General features: G+C 42.7%; 1 protein-coding gene across 3 annotated transcripts in view; it reads left to right on the forward strand.

Moving 5' to 3' along the window:
- LOC122550344 (diacylglycerol O-acyltransferase 1-like) overlaps window positions 1–13,115 on the forward strand; it is a 135,930-nt gene that overhangs the window by 49,916 nt on the left and 72,899 nt on the right. For 2 of the 3 annotated variants that reach the window (XM_087987670.1, XM_087987672.1), the window contains exon 2: window positions 1,495–1,582. The exons of the other annotated variant lie outside the window; for it this stretch is intronic. In XM_087987670.1, the coding sequence (XP_087843796.1) occupies window positions 1,495–1,582 (88 nt within the window). The remainder of the gene's footprint in view (window positions 1–1,494; window positions 1,583–13,115) is intronic. 3 annotated transcript variants of the gene reach the window in all.

The following is a 13,115-nucleotide window of genomic DNA, read 5'->3' on the forward strand; positions in this document are numbered from 1 at the left end:
CTCGATGTTATCAAAATATTCAAATCGAGTTGGAATGGTTAAGAGATTTGATGAGGTAAATAGAGGGGGGGATTGTTTTCTCTAGTGGGAATATCCAGGGGAGGTTGGCTAACATCTTGCATTGGAGAAAGTGAGGACTGCAGATGCTGGAGATCAGAGCTGAAAATGTGTTGCTGGAAAAGCGCAGTAGGTCAGGCAGCATCCAAGGAGCAGGAGAATCGACGTTTCAGGCATGAGCCCTTCTTCAGGAATGAGGAAAGCCACTCTCCTCATTCCTGAAGAAGGGCTCATGCCCGAAACGTCGATTCTCCTGCTCCTTGGATGCTGCCTGACCTGCTGCACTTTTCCAGCAACACATTTTCAGCTAACATCTTGCATTTACAACTAGACAATTCTTATGGTTTTATAATTTATTAAAACTCCTCGATGTGGCTGCTGTCGGGTTCAACTTGATCCACTTTCCAGCTCCCACAAGCAGTAATCGTTGGTTTGTAAATAGTTTGCGAAGCTCCTGCGATTTACAGTTGGTACCTTTCAGCTGATAACTCTGATGTGATTAAGTTCACCGATCATGTACAAGTAGTCTAGAAATCTAAGAATTTCATTGGTCGTCATTATGTTGTGGAAGAAATACTTCTGCATTTTATAAGTAATGAACTGTACAAGTCTATGCTGATTTCACTGATCGTTGATTTTCTTTCATCTTTGTTCATTGTGCGTCATTGTGTGCCGAAACAGCAGAGCTATGGTGTGCTGCGGTGTAGATTGCTGGGATGCTGAGCTGTGGTTCCCTCACTGTTGATGCTCTCAACATCACTGCCACCAGCACCACCACAGTCTCTCTCCCTCTACCTCATTCCCTCCACCTCTTTTCCACCCCAACTGGAATTGAATACCAGTTTGGAACCAGTGAAGGTCAAAGATTTGATAATCCTTTTCCCAGGATATATTAGACTGCACTGCAGCTTACTGCATCGTGAGATTATCACTACTTTTAATTCCTCTTTTAATTACAAGAGTATAGCAGTTTGTAGATTGCTATTGGATCAGTAATCCAAAAGCCTGGACTAATAATCTAGAGAGAGACTTAAATCCTTCAGTTAAAAATTTGATTTTGGTTTATAGCTGATATCAGTAAATATGAAAATAAAGCTGTTGTAACAATCCAATTAATTTACTCATATTCTTTTGGGAAGGGACTTGTCTTCCTTACCCAGTCTGGCTTATGCGTGACTCCTGGCTCTATTGTGACTCCACTTAATTGTCGTCTGAAATAGCCCAGCCAATTGTCAGAATAATGACTAGGAAGGGATCAGCTCCTGGTTCAAGACAGCGCTACACCCCCAACCTTTTCAGGACAGCTAAGGAAGGACAATAAACGCCTGCTTTGCAGTGAAACCTACATCCTAAATGCGAGACATGTGAAAGAATATAAACTAGGCACTATTTGTAATGTGGGAATTGCTTTCTGATTATCCTTCCATCTTTTTCTAGTTGTCATAAACTTCAGGAGTCCTTGTTCAGTTCAGCGAGTGGATACAGCAATTACAGAGGGATTCTGAACTGGTGTGTGGTCATGCTGGTGAGTTCAAATAGACCTGAATTCAAGTTTATATTTAAATGCATCCAATGAAAAGGAACAGGAGAAACGCGAGAACATGGACAACAAGCCATTTTGAAGCTGGGCTTGCACGTTAGTTTTTAAACCTTTGAAACCATGTCCCAGGCTGAAGGAATCTGTTCTTTCAAGTTCAAAGAATTCATTATCAACATATTATTGTGTCAACAATGCCACACCACAAGACTTGCTTAAGATGTGGGAGTAATAACATGAAAGCACCATGATCTTTGTGATATGAGGGAAAATAGTGCTGAGGTAGCTGATCAGCTATGATCTATGGATATAGCAGAGCAATCCTACTCCTACTCCAACCTCCTATGTGCCTGATAGACACTCACCTAAGATTTTGATATCCCAGAGGACTGTACGCACACTGTTTTTTGTCCTTATTTACCTCAATGGGTACTATTTTTATTACTATTTTGTGTTTTGTTGTCATGATTGCTAAGCATTGACGTGCACACTAAGCCAAGTTCCCTTTATGCTGCACAGCTGTACCATGCTGCAAGCTTGCTGATACATTCACTTCTAGTTTCTCCAACTGCAGGTGTGGGTGGACCTCAGGACACTGTAAAATTAGTGGTCTTGGGCTGGGGAAGAAAGTGACTGGATAAACTACAGGGGACGTAAAAACGAAGCATCATACTCTTCGGTAAAGCAGGGTTCGGGGTTACTAAGAACATGGTGCTGGAAGGGCAATACCATAAGCTGTGACTGAATGCTTATGGGTGACTTGTAATGGGTGACTTCAATCTTCCCAATATCAACTGGAACCTCCTTAGTGCAGATGATTTGGACGGAGTCGTTTTTGTCAGGTGTGTTCAGGAGGGTTTCCTTACTCAGTCTGTAGACAGGCCGACAAGGGGAGAGGCCATTTTGGATTTGGTGCTCAGCAATGAACCAGGACGGATATTAGCTCTCGCGGTGGGGGATCACTTTGGTGACAGTGACCACAACTGCCTCACATTTACCATTGCCTTGGAGAGGGAAAGGAGCAGTTACCAAGGGAAAATATTTAATTGGGGAAAAGGAAATTATGATACTATCAGACAGGAGTTGGGAAGTACAGATTGGGAGCAATTGTTCCACAGAGAGCACAATAGATATGTGAAGACTGTGTTTTAAGGAGCAGTTGTTGGGAGTGATGCACAAATTTGTTCCTTTGAGACAGGCAAGAAGGGGTAAGATTACGGATGATGAGAATAGAGGAACTTCTCTTCAAACGGAAGAAGGCAGCTTAGGTAAGGTGGAGGAAGCAAGGATCTAGCACAGCTTTAGAGGATTACAGGCTTGCCAGAAGGGAGCTCAGAAATGGACTGAGGAGAGCCAGGAGGCGGCACGAGAAAGGCTTGGCAGGAAGGATTAGGGAGAACCCAAAGGCATTTTACTCATATGTGAGGAATAAGAGAATGATCAGGGAGAAGGTAGGACTGGTCAGGGATAGCGTAAGGAGTGGAGTCTGAACAGATGGGGGAAGCCCTAAATGAGTTTTTTGCTTCGGTTTTCACTAAGGAAAGGGACCTTGCTGTGAATGAAAACTTTGAGGAGCTGGGAAACAGGCTTGAACAGATCAAGATTGATGAAGTTGATGTGCTGGAAATTTTGGCAAACATTAAGATTGATAAGTCCCCAGGGCCAGACCAGATTTATCCCAGGCTGCTCCGGGAAGGGAGAAAGGAGGTTGTTAAGCTGCTGGCGAAGATCTTTGCTTCCTCATTCTCTGCGGGAGTCGTACTGGAGAATTGGAGGGAGGCGAATATTGTTCCTCTTTTCAAGAAGAGGAGTAGGGAAATCTTTGGCAATTACAGATGAGGAGGTTGAGGGGTGGGTTAGTAAATTTGCAGATGGCACAAAGGTTGGAGGTGCTGTTGATAGTATCGAGGGCTATTGCAGGCTGCAGCGCGACGTAGACAGGATGCAGAGCTGGGCTGAGAAATGGCAGATGGAGTTCAACCTGGATAAATGCGAAGTGATGCATTTTGGAAGGTCGAACTCAAATGCTGAAAAAAGGATTAAAGACAGGATTCTTGGCAGTGTGGAGGAACGGCGGGATCTTGGTGTTCAAGTGCATAGATCCCTCAAAGTTGCCGCACAAGTGGGTAGGGTTGTTAAGAAAGCATATGGTGTTTTGGCTTTCATTAACAGGGGGATCGAGTTTAAGAGCCGCGAGGTTTTGCTGCAGCTCTACAAAACTCTGGTGAGACCATACTTGGAATATTGTATCCAGTTCTGGTCACCCTACTGTAGGAAAGATACGCAGGCTTTGGAGAGGGTGCAAAGAAGGTTTACTGGACTGGAGGGTTTGTCTTATGAAGAGAGGTTGACTAAGCTGGGGCTTTTCTCACTAGAGAGGAGGAGGAAGAGAGGAGACCTGATTGAGGTTTACTAGTAATGAGAGGCGTGGATAGAGTCAATAAGGTTGAATGACACGAGGGGTCATAGTTTTAAGATATTAGGAGGAAGGTATAGAGGAGACGTCAGAGGTGGTTCTTTACACAGTTGTGAATGCATGGAATGCGTTGCCAGCGGTGGTGGAAGCAGAGTCATTAGGGACACTTAAGTGACTGCTGGACATGGACAGCAGTGAATTGAGGGGTGCATAGGTTAAGTTATTTTAGTTTGGATTAGGAATAATCCGTGGCACAACATCGTGGGCTGAAGGGCCTGTACTTTTCTATGTTCTGTGAACGCATTTTATGCCTGAGGATGAGTACACCTTGTTGTCTTACGACTGGCTGAACCTCCGTAAGGATTGGGGAAAAATTCCAGTGGGGATTACATTGCAGATGATATCCAGCACAAGAGGCCATTTAAACCAATGACTTCATGTGAGTCTCCTCCTTTCTTTATCTATTGTAACCATCTATTCCCTTCTCCTTGACATTGGTTAGGCCACTTTTGAAATACTCCATTCAATTCTGGTCTCCCTGCTATAGGAAGGATGTTCTGAAACGTGAATGGGTGCAGGAAAAATTGACAAGGATGCTGCCAGAGTGGGTGGGTTTGAGCTATCGGGAGAAGCTGAATAGGCTGGGGCTGTTTTCCCTGGAGCATCGGAGGTTGAGGGGTGACCTTAGAGACTTTTATAAAATGAAGGGCATTGAAAGCATGTATTCATTGGAGTTTAGAAGATTAAGGGGAGATCTAATAGAAACTTACAAGATAATACGTGGCTTGGAAAGGGTGGAGGCTAGGAAATTGAGGAGACTAGGACCCGTGGACACAGTCTTAGAATTAGAGGGGGTAAATTCAGAACAGAAATGCGGAGACATTTCTTCAGCCAGAGAGTGGTGGGCCTGTGGAATTCATTGCCACAGAGTGCAGTGGAGGCTGGGACGCTAAACGTCTTCAAGGCAGAAATTGATAAATTCTTGATGTCACAAGGAATTAAGGGCTACGGGGAGAATGCGGGTAAGTGGAGTTGAAATGTCCATCCGCCATGATTTAATGGCGGAGTGGACTCGATGGGCCGAATGGCCTTACTTCTGCTCCTATGTCTTACGGTGTTATGGATGAATAGCCAAGGTCTTTTCCTTAGGGTAGGGGAGTCCAGACTACATGGCAGAGTTTTAAGGTGAGGGGGAAGATTTAAAAGGGACCTACGGGGCAATTTGTTCACACATAGGGTGGTGTGTGTGTGGGATAAACTGTCAGAGGAGGTTGTGGATGCTGGTACATTTAAAAGGTTGATGGGCCGATGAATAGGAAGGGTTTAGAGGGATATGGGCCAATTGCTGACAAATGGGACTAGATTAATTTAGAATATCTGGTCGTCGTGGAAACGTTGGGCCAAAGGGTCTGTTTCCATGCTGTACAGTTCTGACTCTGAGATATTCCAGTCTCTCTCTGGTCTCATCTATGATATTTGTTTGATTCAATGTCTGTGATAGCAAGTTCCACATTCTCACCAAATTGGGTAAAGAGGTTTCTACTGAATTCCTTATGTATTTCAAAGATTTCCTAATCAATCTGGCATGAATTTAACGTTTGCGGACTTTACCTGGTACTCAGCTAACGTATTGCCTGATAAGCAAGCAACAATTTATTTTATTGAGAGACCCAAATCAAGGTCCAAGGTCCATGGTGCAGAATGTTGCCAAGAATAGAGAAAATAAAAACTTGCATTTTAAAAAGCATTTTTTCACATAATCAGGATAGTGTCGATTGTTCGGGGACTGATGATTTTTTTTTTGAGTTTTCGGTATTGGCAGACAAATGTGACACCTTGCTACAGACAGGTAAAAAGAATGCCCTTTAATTTGTTATCTGCGAGGATGTTTATGGCCAGCACACACAGCCCTGCCACGTTCATCCAGTAATCACCATTGGGGAAAGAAATCTGCCATACTTGCTTGATGTGGCATCAATGTGACTCAAGACCTGCAGCAATGTTGTTGGCTCTTAACTACCGTCTGGAAAATTGTGGATGGGCATTAAGTACTGGTCGAGCCTATAACGCCAGCATCCCACGAACAGACAAAATAAAGCCACCAGCTGACACCAAGTGAAGAGAATGACCAGGAGCTACTAAACTGAGAGCAGAAGGTGATGCTGAACTGGAAACATCTACGATACATGAAGGAAAGAAATCAGGTCTACTGACAAATGAAAGTCAGGAGCCAGCAAAAAAAAAAAGTGTGGCCGAAAGAACAGATGGTGTATAGAAAGAGCACAGGAACTCCAGCAACTTGCTGTCAGGCGTGATTACAAAAATTCATTGTAGCAGCAATATTACCAGCCTTCCTGTATGTCAGATACATGGGTAATATACATCAAGCACCTCCAATCCCTTGAGAAATATCCTAACCAATGTCTCTGCATAATCCAGCAAATGCACTGGGTCCTTTCTCAGGCCAACAAGCCCATTATCCAGGCCCAGGTGATGGTCAGTGGGCTGTGTTGAATTGGCCACGCTGCCTGATGCAAGACTTCCTAAATGAGCTCTCCACTCTGAGCTTTGTCATGACAAGCAGGGTGTGGAAGAAACACTTTAAGATATCTTCATAACCTCCTGAAACAATGTGATGTTCCTAACAACTGGTGGGAATCTCTAGCCTGAGAGCATCCAATTTGAGAAAGAAGCATCAAGAAGGAGCCTACTATTCCAGTTGTCTCTGACAGGCTTAAATGGAGACGAGCCCTAAACATTGGCTGCAGTGTGCTCGGACCTCTTACAACAGAGTGAAAGAGAGTCCTCCTTGAGACTAATGGACAGTCTGTGAAGAAGCGGACTGTGTAAATATGGGTTTCAAGTACAGGTCATTGAAACACAGCCCAGAAACAGATTTCAAATCAATTCTCTACTTAAACCCAAATGCACCTACTGTAAGTATAGTTATGTGAATGCGCAAAATGCTGTATTCAGGGTTTTATTTCCTTCTGACAGTGATAAATTATCCCTGGGGGCATGGTTCTATTATGAGGCTGCACATGTGGATTGGAATGTGATACAGAGGTGTGTCAAGTCAGGCATTACTGATGCCTATAATAACTGTTTCATTAACTAATTGAGTGAAATGGAGCATATAAGCCAAGCTCACAATGGAGTTAATTCTGTTCTGGGATTATTGTTTTGTAAACCAGCAATTTTCTATGGTTTTTGAAATCGACACCACTTGTGAATGCTTTGAAAGTTCAATGGGATAAAGCTATGTGAAAGATTCAGTGAGCGGCCTTCGGTCTGAATCTGAAGATTGTGGCTTTAAAACATACTTTAGGACATGAGCGTGCAATTTGGACTCTCTCTTTCCAGTACTGAGTGGAATCAGTGTCTCTGTCCTTGAGATACAGCCTTAAACTGATGCTCAAGCTGCTTGTTGAGATTAATGTTGAGAGTGCTACAGGGCCTTGTATTGAATAGCAGTGTGTACTCTCTGATTTCCGAGTCAATCTTCCCTCAGGTAGCACTTAGAGTAAATTAGCAGGTCATGTTCTTTTGTTAAGCCTCTGAGAAACTGCTGCATACCAAATCGCTGCTACATTCACCCTCCGAAGACCCTCCATTTCCAGGTGATTTTTCAGGTGTAATATCGGCTGTGCTCTGACTGTACCTAGCTCCATTTTGTCAGCACCCTCCTGATGCCACTGTTAAATTGTCAGGTTATATTATCCAATATGTATATGATGAGCAGAAAATGCCTTTAGTTAAATATAGGGAAAACAGAAACTATTGTTTACTACCGTCAAACATGCTCTTATTGAGTCACTGAGCAGACTAAATGACCCAAATCACTACCTTCTGCTTTCAAATTTTACGGTCTTGTGTAAGCGCCCACGTGTATTTTCATTTGTTTTTGGGACTGTACCATGAAATGGAAGTCAGGTGACTGCTATAACTAGAACACAGCAGTTTTGGAATTTGAAAATCGTTTTGCGTTGTTGTTGAGCTGTGCTTTTTGGAAGTAGGGAAGAGGGCGAATTTCTCCCCCACTTTCTCACTCAAACCAGTCAAAAAAGCCGAGAGGGAAATAAGTTTCCACCTTCTAATCAGGTCTTTGATCTTTGGAACTTTGTTTACTCTATTTTTTTCACCTGTAGGACATGTGGTAAAGGATTTGTACTTCGTCTTTATCGTGATTGCTTTGTGGATTTTGAGGGGGGATTTAATGGAAATGGAGCATCCCAAATAACTAACTTGGATGATATAAAATTTACAGCTTTGTTAAAATTACACAAATGTGATATCTTCAATGTTAAAAACACCTAATCAAAGCTGTTGCATAGAAACAGGAATAGGCAATTCACTATATTATTTCTTTATATATCAGCAATTCCCTGCCCCAATCAAAATGGCTGATCTGTGACTTAATTGCATCTACCTGCCTTAAGCCTGCCTTAAGACCTTTGCTGAACAAAAGTGTATCTGTCTCAGATTTAATATTAACAACTGCCTCTTACGGAAGAAAGTTCCAAACCCCTCCCACCCTTTGTGTGCAGAAGTGCCCCCTAACATCACTCCTGAATCGTCTAACCCTAATTTTCAGACTATGCACGAAAGGACTGTTTTTTTTTAAATTTCCTTTTACTACTGCACCACCTGCAGAGTGGAAAGCGTTAATAGGGAGAACTTAAGACTCCTTATCTCGCACACATTATTTCTTTATATATCAGCAATTCCCTGCCCCAATCAAAATTCCTTTCCCAGCTAAAGTGGGTGGACTGCAGACATGCTCAGTGATTGTATCCAGCTCAGTGAACTGGGTTGACTTTCCATTTTCCCCCATCCAATCACCCCGTGGGAAACTCTTATTATCATTGATGGTGTCCCATAGTTACGTGGCTAAGGTTGCCTCAGTTGCTCAGGGATTATGACCACAGGCCCATGTTCAAAATGCCAGAGCTTTCCTTGTTACACTGTAGGAATTTTAAAAGTTCTTCTGTATAACAGAAAGCGGGCTGATCTGGAGTTTGATGTGTTACCTTGGCAACAGTTTGGCTCATTGCGTATCTGCTCTAAAGGGATGATTTTCTTCTGAGAAGCTTTGTAGGATTTGAAAGTATTTCTCACAAATTAAAATCTGAGCATAAATGCACGCTAGGAGTAGTTTGAAATTACATCTCACATGTGAATTCTGTTCATAAACACGTCTGCTGCATTTAACTGGTGATTCATGCTTTGGGGGATCAAGCTTTTACATTGTGATTTGAATAGTTAGGCCAAATCTGGTCGAACATATTTTTAGACTTTCTCCCTCTGCCCTCCAACAACACTGCCCAGTTCAAATAGCCCTTTTGCAATTTTGCAATATTGGTCTCACTAATGAGGTGGGGAAATAAATATGCTTTTGTAATGGTGTACTGGATATTCTTCCCAAGTTGCTTGCAGTGTCTAGGAAGTCATTCTTCAAATTTTGGCACGTTCCGATCTTCTGGAGAGTTAGTGTCCTCAAAATGCGGCACAGAGATGTATTGCTGTGGGTTGGTGAGCCTAAACTAATGTGAAGAAAGTACAGTCCAAAGTATCTTTACCTTTGTACTCTGCGTCAGAAGAGTGATGATTCAGCCAAAATTACTTTTATTTGGCAATAGGCTTGTACATATCTGTAAGAGTCGAGTATGTGTCAGGTGCTGGAGCAAGTAGACGAAATCTTTAATGAGTATTTCCCATCGTTATTCACCAAGGCAAAGGACTTGGGTGATGGTTAGATTAGGGACGGGTATGTTAATATTCTAGGGCGTGTCGATATTAATAAGGGAGAGGTGCTGTGTGTTTTGAGAGGCAGTTAGGTGAATGGGTCCCCAGGGAATGCTGGGATTTATCCCAGGATATTGAAGGAGGCAAGGGAGGAGGTTGTTGAAGTCTTGACAGAGAGCTTTGTATCCTCTTTAGCCACAGGTGAGGTCTGGGAGGACTGGAGAATAGCCAATGTCATTCTTTTGTTTAAGAAAGACAACAGGCATAATCTAGAAAATGATAGTGGTGAGCCTTATGTCAGTGGTAGAGAAATTATTGGAGAAGACTTAGGGACAGGGTTTACTTGCATTTGGAAAAGAATGCATTTATGAGGGATAGTCAGCGTGACTTAATACAAGGGAGGTGTTGTCTCATAAATGTGTTTGAAGCTTATGAGGAAGTGACGAAGATGACTGAGGGCAGTGGATGTAGTCTACGTGGACTTTATTAAAGCATTTGACAAGATCCCTCATGGTAGGTTGGTCCAGAGGATTCAATCATGCGGAGTCCAAAGTGAGTTAATAAATTAGATACAAAGTTGACTTGGTCAGAGACAGTGGGTAGTTGTGGAGGGGTGTTTCTCTGATTGGAGGGCTGTAACCAGTGGTGTTCCACAAGGTTCAGTGCTCGGACCTCTGTTCGTTATATATATAATGCCAGGGGAGGTGGTTGAAGCAGATATGATAGCAACATTCAAGAGGCATTTGGACAGCCACATGAACAGGCAGGAAATAGAGGGATATGGTCCATATACAGACAGATTGGATTAGTTTAGGATGGCATCTTGATCAGTGCAAATATTGTGGGCCAAAGGCCCTGTTTCTTTGCTGAACTGTTCTCTGTTCTGGGTATGATCATGCTTGACGTTGTTTTAAAAAAAAATGATCCAGTTGTTTTCAAAGTTGATGCCTCTGATAAATTTCTGGCTAATTTCTTCCCACTTTAAAAGTTAAATGAAGATTGGAGAACAGAAAATGCAAAGTTGGCCCTGATTCAAGGATAGCTGGGTAAAAACTGCTGTATTAGCACTGTCAGGTAAATATAGTTTTTACTGTGTGCTCCTATTAAGTTTTATGGTGGAAAGGATTGCCTTTTATGACTTTAGATTAAAGAGCAAAATATATTGTATTCTTAAATTTTCATATTTGCAGTAACTCCAACCTGACTCTTGGTGTGCTTTTTAAGTTGTGACAGTTTAATTTGGGTGAGGCATTAAACTCTGGCCACCTCTCTCCTCTCAGGTGAAAGCCAGGGATCCCACAGCGCTTTGTGAATAAGACCAGGGAGTTTTCTGCGGTTCTTTGACCAATTTGTAAACCTCCAACAGCATTTAAAACTGTCTAGTCTTGAATAAAGATGTAAAATTCTGAAAAAATCTCCACCTCTGTTGAGGTAAATTAATATCACACATTAATGATGTTTTGTCAGAACTGATAACTAATGTCACAGGTAAGTAAACTTTTGTTTTTCTCTGTAGTGATGCAGCCAGAGCTGCTGCGTATTTTGAGCATTTTGTGTTCGCTGTATCTTCAATCACATTGAAGCGGGGTGATGGTGCAACTGCCCTCATTGGTGCGTACCTGGGGCATGGCGTCCATACTCAGTCTGCCCATCGGCACACAGGGAATGCAGTTGACAGCTTCATTTTGGTGCGCCCGTTGTCTGAATCCTTACCACCCGACTGTGTTTTTGCTGATCACCCACCACCTTGCTTGATCCCCTCGTTACCTCATATGCCACCTTGCTCACCAGGCCCCCACCCTGGCCCAACCCAACATACCCATCGCTGTCTGGCAAACCAACCTCCTCAGCTGCTTTAACACATGCTTTGTTTGCTGCTCCAATTATTGCTAAACACAAGATAAATAAAACGTGTACCTTAATTTATGTAGAAGGTTTAAACAAGTTGGATTTTCCGCGTTGCGTTTGGTTCAACTTCAGATGTCTTTGATTTAGGCCATGTTATTGACCGTGGTGCCATGGGCTCTGCATGCATGAGTAGTGAGTGCACCCCCAGCTCCTTTTGTTTATTTAACCTATTCTTTTAATCCACCTGTTCGGAGATGTCATTACACATCTTGGAGCAGGTGGGACTTGAACTGGTCGAGGGGTACTACCACTGTTCCATGCCTCCTGGTCGAGGGGTACTACCACTGTTCCATGCCTCCTGGTCGAGGGGTACTACCACTGTTACACAAAAGGGCCCACCAAGCTCAATCTCGTTTTTAACATAATTTGGGTTCCTAATCGACCAGCTCAGAGATGTCATTGCACACCTTTGGAGCAGGTGGGACTTGAACTGGAGTGTCTCAGCTCAGGACTAGAGAGAGCCCACCAAGCTCCATCACCTTATGGTTTTATTTCAGAATCCCAGCACCTGCAGCATTTTTGCTTTTATATAAACTGATCACACAGATAAGGTGCTGTCTTACCTGCTGTGCTTTTTCAGCTTCCTATCTATTGATATAGAGGTTATGCTAGTTCTGGTTACAGTAACAGTAGATTGCAACTAGAGCACTATGTATATAGGTAAAGGAAGGATGTGCTCAACTGAGTATAGAAGATCTATCCAAAGATGCTACCTGGATTAGAGTATTTTAGCTAAGAGGAAAGATTGGGTTGGCTTTGAAAGCCAGGATGAAAGAGGATTTAACTGAAATATACAAACTGCTGAAATCAAGCTAGCTTGTAAATGGTTTTAACTGGTATAATATTGTTTGCTAAGTGGAGCTTGTAGGCAGGGTTTGGTGAACTATTTTGGGAGTAGGTCACAAATATTGGCACAATAATGACTATGCAAGTTTCGAGTATTGCTTGAATTGCAGCAACCTCTACTTCCTCTCTTTAATTTCTCACTTCCCTCTATTAATGCAATAAATGAGCAGTCAGTCTCTGGACTTTGCTGTGTACTTGTGACTAAAAGCTGTCTCTGCAGTCAGTGATAACTATTCTGGAGAAGCGAAGGGAGAGTTATGCAAAGTGAAGGATTTTCCCTTCCACCCACTCCTCCACACCCCTCTGTTTCAGACCTTTGCTCTAAAATGTCTGCTGAAAGCTTACAGTACTTTGGCATCCAAGTATTTTTTTTTAATTTAATTTAGCCCTCGGGGCAACTTTGTGGCTGAGAAATTGTTGATAGCTGGGTTTGCCGGTAATTACTTCTGCCTCTTGGTTTGAAGAGCTGGTTTAAACGTTTCACGGTGCAGTAAATAAGTTGCAAGCTTGTTCTGTATCACCAGTCTGAAACCACGTTTGCTTTAGTGTTACCTAGCCATCGCCAGCACTCTCTTCATTGTACATTCAATGTGATGTCTCTGCAAG

The sequence above is a fragment of the Chiloscyllium plagiosum genome, unplaced genomic scaffold, assembly GCF_037043375.1.
Source record: "Chiloscyllium plagiosum isolate Xiang-an unplaced genomic scaffold, Cpla_swu_hap1 HiC_scaffold_5, whole genome shotgun sequence".
Taxonomy (NCBI): Eukaryota; Metazoa; Chordata; class Chondrichthyes; order Orectolobiformes; family Hemiscylliidae; genus Chiloscyllium; species Chiloscyllium plagiosum.